Here is an 8589-nt window from a genome sequence, read left to right as displayed (position 1 = left end):
TGGCCTGGCGGGCCGCTGCTGGGCTGCTGCCTTTTCTTTCTTTTTTTTTTATTATTTATTAATAGTTTATAACTTATAATCTTATATTATTATTTATCTAAAATAAATTAAGTTTAATATTTATGTTTTATTATTTTTTATATTTAATATTTATATTTATATATTTAGTTTATACCATTACTTTATAGTTTAATGTTTATAATTTATTATATTTATTTTTGTATTCTTAATTCTTAATTACTAATTATTATAATTTTTTTTGTTATATTAATTTACAAATTATAACTTAACGGGAAAAAAAGGCAAATTGGACTTTGGATGTGAATAATGCATACTTCATATTATTATTACTTGAAAAAATTGTACAATGATAATAATGATAAAAATCATACAAGGATATTATACAAAAATTGGATAATGATAAAAATCGTAAAATGATAATATTGATAATGATAAAAATCGTACAATATACAAAAATTGTCTATTCTTCTTCTTCTTCTTGGTCGTCTTCGTCTTCGTCTTCGGCTTCAAGGTCATCGGCTAGTTGCATAGATTGGGAACTAGCCGAACCCGAACGGTCGGAAGCGGAGGTTCCTTCATCGTTGTCGTTGTCGTCGTAACAAAAATTGTCTATTCTTCTTCTTCTTCTTGGTCGTCTTCGTCTTCGTCTTCGGCTTCAAGGTCATCGGCTAATTGCATAGATTGGGAACTAGCCGAACCCGAACGGTCGGAAGCGGAGGTTCCTTCATCGTTGTCGTTGTCGTCGTAAGAACGGTCTTGTGAGCGATTTTCCGCATACAACCAATCTTTGAAACACACGCACATTTCAAGTGTTTCGGGTTTTAAACTTGTTCTTCTATCGTCTAAAACCCTCCCGGATGCGCTGAAAGCTTGTTCGGAGGCAACGGAGGAGTCTTGGATACCAAGAATGTCTCGTGCCATTGCCGCCAAAGTTGGATGCTTCGTGCTTTGTTGTTTCCACCATGCAAGGAGGTCGAGGCTGTATATCTCATCGTCGTCCATGCCCTTGGTGAAGTCGTAACTCATGTATATTTGCAACTCCGAGACATTGCTTTGCGTTCTCCTTATTGATGAATCACCTGAAAACCTTGAAATCAAGTTAGAAGCTTGTGAAAATAAATGTTTGGCCTTCTTACTTACATTTTTGGATGGTTGGGAAGGGTCTGAGCGAGGAACGGTGCCATATTTGGTTTCATAGACTCTATATAAAGCAAAAGACTGATCCTTCACGTTAGTCTTATAAGTATCTACATCATCGTCAAGAAGCATGCATTGAAAGTAAATGTCAACTAACATAAATGTATTTTCATACTTTTGCCTAGGATTTAATATGGAAGCAAAAATATAAATCAAAGGAATTTCACTATAATATTTACGCCACTTTGTTTCCATTGCTGGAAGATACTGATCATAATCACTTTGGTTGCGATGATTAGCGAAAAGTTGGGCGAGTAAACATGCATTTAAAAGAAAGTTTTGAGCACAAGGATTATAAACAGAAGAAAAACAATATGTCATGTTATATAATAACTATAAAAATTGCATATGTAGTTCACTATTTATCCCAATCATCCTCATATATAGCAGTGTTTGGAAATCTTCCGTTGTAAAAAATTGTCAACGGATTTCTTGTACTCAATTGTCTTGGTTAACATGTCATAGGTGGAATTCCACCTAGTTGGGCAATCGGTTTTGATTTTTATTGCTCTTATCTTTTGTTGTCTTAGAAAACTCTTCCATTCTTGGTATCTCATGTTTGAGCTATTAATAGACATAATAGCATCTCTAATTTTGGTGTAGTATAGACCAATTGCTCTAATTCCATCCTGTACACACAAGTTAAGAACGTGGCAAACACATCTAGTATGAAGTGCGTCACCGTCTAATATTACATCGGTCAAGTTTTGTTTGACATAATTAGCAGTATATGTCATTGAGGTTGCATTGTCAAATGTCATAGACATGATTTTTTCTCGAAGGTTGTATTCATTTATTGCTTCCATTAAATGGTGAGCAATGTTAATACCGGTGTGGGGGTATTCCAGCATTTTGAAATGGATTATTCGTTTTTATAACAACCATTGATCATCTACCCAATAGCAAGTCACACATAAATAGCGATATTTATAACCCCCTATCCCAAGAATCGGCAGTCAAAGACAATCTACAATTAAGTTTACTCAATTCGTCTTGTAACCGCATTTTGTACTCTAGGAAGTTTTTTCATGGCGGCGGAACGAACGATTTTCCTAGAGATTCTTTTATGTTGGGGTTGTAATGCTTTGTTAATGTAAGTGTTAAATGGGTCACTTTCGGAGAAAAGAAAAGGTTGTTCGGCGTGTACTATCATTTTCCCTAATTCATCCCTATCCCTCTCATAGTTGTAGGTAAAGCCGTGTGGATGGAATTGGGAAACTTTTGGCTGGGTTGGATCACTAGCTGGTTTTGCACAATTTCTCATGTGTCTACTTAAGTGTTCCGTCCTGGATTTGGATTGTGCCGAGTATGTATGACCACATGTTTTACATTTTGCTCTTGTTTGGTCTTTATTTAAGAGGAAATAACGCCATTCATCACTTTTGTGGCTTTTGATATGTACCATCTCACTTTCGGTTAACCATTCATCATGTGTGTTTGGGAATTGGGTGTTTGTAGAATCGGGAATTTGTTGGTTAGTAGTAGAACCGGAGGCATTTAGGGTATCTTGTTGGCTACCTTGGCTAGAATAAAAACTTCGTGGGTTAAAGAAATTAGGTGGGAATTGACCGAATTGTGGAAATTGGTTTGGTTGTGGATTTGGTTTGGTGGTGGAAATTCAGGCATATTATCGATGTTATAGGGTTGAAAACCGAAAGTACCATCGTGCCTAAATTGGTCAGAGCCTAGGGAAACGTTACCGGGGTCATTGGTTGGAATGGACGGACTCGAAATTTGGGGGCTCATGGATTAGGTGATTCCCTAGAACTACTACCACGGACAAGTCGGGGCTTTCCCCCTAGATGATGGGTTGTTCAATGCCATAATTAACAATAATAATTTTAATAATAACTAATTAACAATAATAACAATTAATAACAACAATTTTAACAATAATAATAACAATAATAATAATTAATAACAACAATTATAAAACAATAACAATAACAACAATAATAAATTAAAGATTAGTTTAGATCTAACGACCGTGCTTCAACGCTTTCCACTACTTACGATTACGAACTTTTAATTTTTTTCGATATTAAGGAATAATATTTAGAGAATTTAAGAGAATTATTAGAGAATATAAGAGATTAAGGATTGAGAATATAAGAGATTAAGAGATGAGATTGTGAATTTGTGAATTTGTGATTTGGGAAGTGAATGAAATTTGGTATTTATAGGGAATTTGGGGAAGAATTTGGGCAAAAAATGGTCGTTAATAGCTGTTGGGCAACGACATTATAGCCGTTGGCACACGGGCTGTGCTTGCGGGCCAGCATTACGGGCCAAGAGGCGGGCTCGTGCCGGAAAAACCCAATCCCTGTCCGTGGCATGGCACGCCCGGCGACCACCGTGCCAGGCCGGGCTAGCTGGCGGGCCGTGTCGTGTCGCGTTGAATATCGTGTCGGGCCGGGCTGCACGCGAGCCAACCCGGCCCATGCCCAGCTTTACTTATTGGCCAGAAATATCTCATCCTAATTGGATTACGCCTCTTGGGTTAGAGCTGGGATTATCTTCCCCAAAAAGGAAAGTAATGGAGGCCTCAGAAGGAAAGAATGTCATTGAGCATTGTCAAATTTCCAAGACGTTCACCACATGTGCTAATTTAAGCAAGCAAAAATCTCCAAAAAAGGAGCAGTGTACTTAAGAAGGGATGAGAGAGGAGAGCCAGTTGAGTGAGACAGTTGGAGGCATAATGGATGCCAATATGGAGGATGGTGCAAGATTATCCTCCCCAAAAAATTTCAATCAGGCGGAGCCTAAATATCGGTTTGTTAACCGAAGAAGGCCGGGCTCCATTATTTTTATGTCAAGAAAGGACTATCTATCAATAAAGCAAGGGAAATCCTACCATTGCTTTAATTCAAATCAAGGATCTTTCATGTTTGTTCGAATAGCAACCAAGGCAAAGAATTTCTCAAAAGATGAAGAAAATCAAGAAAATGTGCAACCACATGCCCCTTCCACATTCGTCGCAGACCAAGAGCAGCCTCAAGGTGGTGAGGCTAGTGTAATCTCGGAGGACTCTGGAAAACGAGTAGGGGAGAACCAAGAGAGGAATGATATCTTCATTGAATGCAAAGGAGAAGCTTCAGGTGGAGGAACTCAAAACAGGATAGTGAATGAACAACAACCTAATATATTTTTATGCAGGTCAGGCAATGGTTCCTTCTCATTAGCTCCTAATCCCGAGCAAGTTCCCAAGAAATTTCGAGTAGCAAAGGCAAGGAGCAGGGGCGGAAGATAGTAGGGGCCAAAGGGGCAGGGGCGTGACCAGGAATTTTATTTAACGGGGGCCAAAGTAAAGGGAACTACGATGACGATAAAAATAATGAACATTTTCACACATCAATTTATTAATCCACATATCACAACAACAAAAATATATTTTATATAAGCAATGAATATAGAGTTATAGAACATATTCCAAAAAAATTACCATAGTACTACATGAAGAAAAACATACCTTATCATTTATCTTATATCATTTTAGTTGTGCTCGTCTCTCTTTCATCATATAAAAAGCATCAATGATGGCATCTTCACTAAGTGTTTCCGCTATCTCCTTTTCTATATACACTATTAAGTAGTCCTTAAAAAAATCGTCCTCCATCTTACTTCGAAGGTTTGTTTTCACTATCTTCATGGCTGAAAAAGCTCTCTCAGTTGTTGCAGTAGATGCTGGAAGAGTTAATACGAGACGAATTAACCTTGAAACAAGAGGATAATCTTTTATTTTTTCTGTAGTCACTAATCCTTGACATAAATCACCAAGAGTAGTTAAGTTCTTCAACACTGGATGAATAGGAATATCAAGCCAATAATGTTGCAATTCATAACTCAAATGATCTTTCTCATGTTCTGTGAAATCAATAGGATAAAAATCTCGAGCTAGCTTGCAAATATGCTCTATATTGAATGACTTGTAACCATCTCTTGGATTCAAGGCCGCACTTAAAATGAGAAGTTCAGTAGCTCGCTCACTAAATCTTGCGTTTAGCTCTTGCAATTGACGATCTATAGCAGCCATAAATATATCAACTCTATAGTGATGTTCCATTGTCACATTGTCTTTTTGTCTTGATTGTTGCCTTATAGATTTAAGCACATCAACATAAGGAGAGTCCATGTCGGGAACTATAACACCATTTTTCTCACAAAAAACTTTAACATTATGTAGCAAACTCTCCCACCCATCATTCCTTAAAGTTTGAAGTAATGTCTTTGTAGTGCAAACTAAATGCATTGCATTTACAATATCTTGGGTCTTCAATTGTAGTGCTTGACAAAGTCCATCGGTGATGGCCATAATCTCCTTCACAACATGTATGTTAAATACGAATTCAAATGACATTAACAACTTAACTCCATTAAGAGCATCTCCTCTCTGAGCATAAGTTGTTCCTTCACTAGCTATGTTAGCAAGAACTAAGCGAGTAGCACAATACATTCTTAACAAACTAGATATTGACTTGTAATGCGAGCTCCATCTAGTATCACCTGGTCGTTGTAATGTACCAATTTGATTGAGACCTTTTCCCGTCTCAAGCCCCTCAATCTCAACTAGATGTTCAATTTCAGCCAATTGAGTTGCTTGTAACTCGTCATGTCGCTTTGAAGAGCTAGTGACCACATTAAAAACAAAAATCAATTGTTGAAAGAAAGTATGAATATGTGGCACTTCCCTAGATGCAGCAACAAGAGCTAGTTGTAGTTGATGTGCCAAACAATGAATGTAATAGGCATAAGGACACTCCTTCATAAATAAAGCTTGTAACCCATTCCACTCTCCACGCATATTACTTGCACCGTCATACCCTTGACCTCTAATATTTTGAAGGTTAAGGTTATGATGAGACAAGACAGCACAAATTTCCCTTTTTAATGTTTTTGATGTAGTGTCTTTGACATGGACCAAATCCAAAAATCGCTCTCTTACCAATCCACTTCTATCAACATATCTCACTACTAATGCCATTTGTTCTTTCTTAGAAATGTCCCTAGACTCATCAACAATCAAACAAAACTTTGCATCACCAATTTCCTCACGTATACTATTTTGCACTTTTCTTGCATAAACATGTAGAATCTCCTTTTGGATTAGTGGAGAAGTGTATTTGGCATTCTTTGGGGCATTATCCAAAATAACCGAATCAACATCTTTATTATATGATGCTAAAAGTTTTAGCATCTCCAAGAAGTTCCCTTGATTAATTGAACTAGAACGTTCATCATGCCCTCTAAATGCACAAGCTTGGAAAGTTAACCATTTAACAGCATCTATTGATGTCTTAAGGCGTAAACGATTCTTGACAATCTCCTCTGCAGTTACTTTCTCTACTACTTTCTCAATGTGAGCGGATTGATTTTTGAGATTAAAATAACACTTTGTTGAAAAGTTATGAGCAGAATTGGAATCTTTCCCCATGTGACACAAAAATGCACAATCCTTCCCATTATTTACTTTCTTCCAATTTTTAAAGCCCTTCACTGTGAATGTATCCGAACCACATCTTCCAAGAGGCTTTTTAGCAAAAAGAAAGCAATAGAAACAATAAGCAGCATCCATTGTGGGAGAATACTCTAACCAAGGAAACTTCACAAACCAACTTTTTTGGAACCTACGTGGGTGTTTTTCGGAACCAGAGTATGGATAATTATCAAGTTTAGGTTGATATGGCCCAAAATCAATGTAAGATCTCCTAATCAAATCTTTTTCATCTGAATCATATGTCTCAATTTGCTTACGCAACCCAGGATCACGCATTAAAAAATCAAGACCAATACCTTCTTCATTAGGCATTTGCTCATCAACATTGTCATTATTAATATTACGCTCGACTTCTTCATTATCAATGATAATTGGCTGATTTGGCTCAACAACAGGTATATCTTCATCACCCCTGCCCTTTTTTTGTGGAAGAAAATAAGAAGTGATAGTCCTCTTTGTCATTCCTAAATTACAAAAATTAACAGCAAAAAAAGCATAATCAAATCTAATGATTATTGGGCAATATATCAAGTATAATTGCAATTGTATTAATTATTCTAATTATTCACAATTTTCATATAATTGTTTGGATTTACACATTTACTGATTTACATATACAATTAGAGTATTAAACCCCAAAATTTCTAATTCAAAATCTCACTCTAACTATTTATTCAACACACTAAACCTGTAATTAATATGAAAATTGAAGTAAACAAACAAGATTAAGTAGAAATTGATAATTAAATTACCTGAATTAAGGAAAATCAACAACAGCAAGCAAGAAACTTCAATGGTGATATGTACTGTTTGTTTCGTCACTTTGGGGGTTTTCACTGCTTTCCTTTTGTAATTTTGTGTTGAAGTGAATTGTAATGTTTGCAAGTTGTTATTTTTTTATTAGATAATTCTTTTATCTTTTATTTTTATTTAGTTGCAATATTTATATTTTTTCTTATCTAACAATATAATATAGTAGAATCTAGAAATATCAAGTACCAAACTCATCACATGCGTTAATATTAGTACATAAAGTGTGAGTTTGGTTTTGTATTAATTTTTTTTTATTTGTTTGGCGGGGGCCACATGAATTTTTTATACTTTTACTTGTACTAAAATCCAAATATTACCAATGTAAAGCAATTCACTTGAGGGGGGCCTTGGCCCCCTACTGTCTTCCGCCCCTGCAAATGGTCATGAAATGGTCATAGGGTAATAGTAGTTGTAATAGCGTTCTAAGGGAGTCTGTAGCTCGTGAAATGGTCATAGGGTAATAGTAGTGGGCTAAGTTTGTTTCCTTGCGTTTAATTATGTAACCGTTGTAAAAAAAAAAAAAAAAAAAAAAATAATAATAATAATTATAATAATAATAATAATGTGTGTAACACCATTAATACTTAGCCTGAGTTTGTTTGTTTATTTTTTCTTCTTCTTTTGCTCTTACGTACTTTGATAAAACCATTAATGCTTGCATATTTTTCCTTATAATTATGTTTTGCTCTTACTTTGATGATACAATTAATGCTTGCCTATTTTTCCTTTTAATTTGATTTATTGATGGGGATGCATGAAGGAAAAAATTACTCTATTTTTTTTTTTGAAAGGAGGAAAAAATTACTCTATAATACTCCTTATGTTTTTATTTTATTTTTTTGGAAAATTATCAGGAATAATACGACTTTTCAACGGTTTTTCAAAAATAAAATAACCTTTTTATTTTTCTGAAATAAAATGATTTTTGACATGTATTTGCTCAAAATAGGACGTAATTGATTGGTAACCTGTTTAGTAGGTAAATTCTGACACATGTTGCATTGTAATTCGTCAATTTTATTTTTTTAAAAAAATTTGCTTTTTAAAAAATGATTTTAATTTTT

At 35.2% G+C, this 8589-nt stretch overlaps 1 protein-coding gene across 1 annotated transcript; it reads right to left on the bottom strand.

Annotated features, from left to right (window-relative positions):
* Window positions 1-4705: 4705 nt before the first annotated feature.
* LOC110715163 (zinc finger MYM-type protein 1-like) lies at window positions 4706-7174 on the bottom strand. Its single transcript, XM_021893731.1, has one exon. The coding sequence runs from the start codon at window positions 7172-7174 to the stop codon at window positions 4706-4708; it is 2469 nt and encodes an 822-aa protein (XP_021749423.1).
* Window positions 7175-8589: the final 1415 nt, after the last annotated feature.

The sequence above is a fragment of the Chenopodium quinoa genome, unplaced genomic scaffold, assembly GCF_001683475.1.
Source record: "Chenopodium quinoa cultivar QQ74 unplaced genomic scaffold, ASM168347v1, whole genome shotgun sequence".
In the NCBI taxonomy this organism is placed as follows: Eukaryota; Viridiplantae; Streptophyta; class Magnoliopsida; order Caryophyllales; family Amaranthaceae; genus Chenopodium; species Chenopodium quinoa.
Note: the sequence above shows the minus strand (reverse complement) of the source record. Positions and strands in the feature narration are given on the sequence as shown.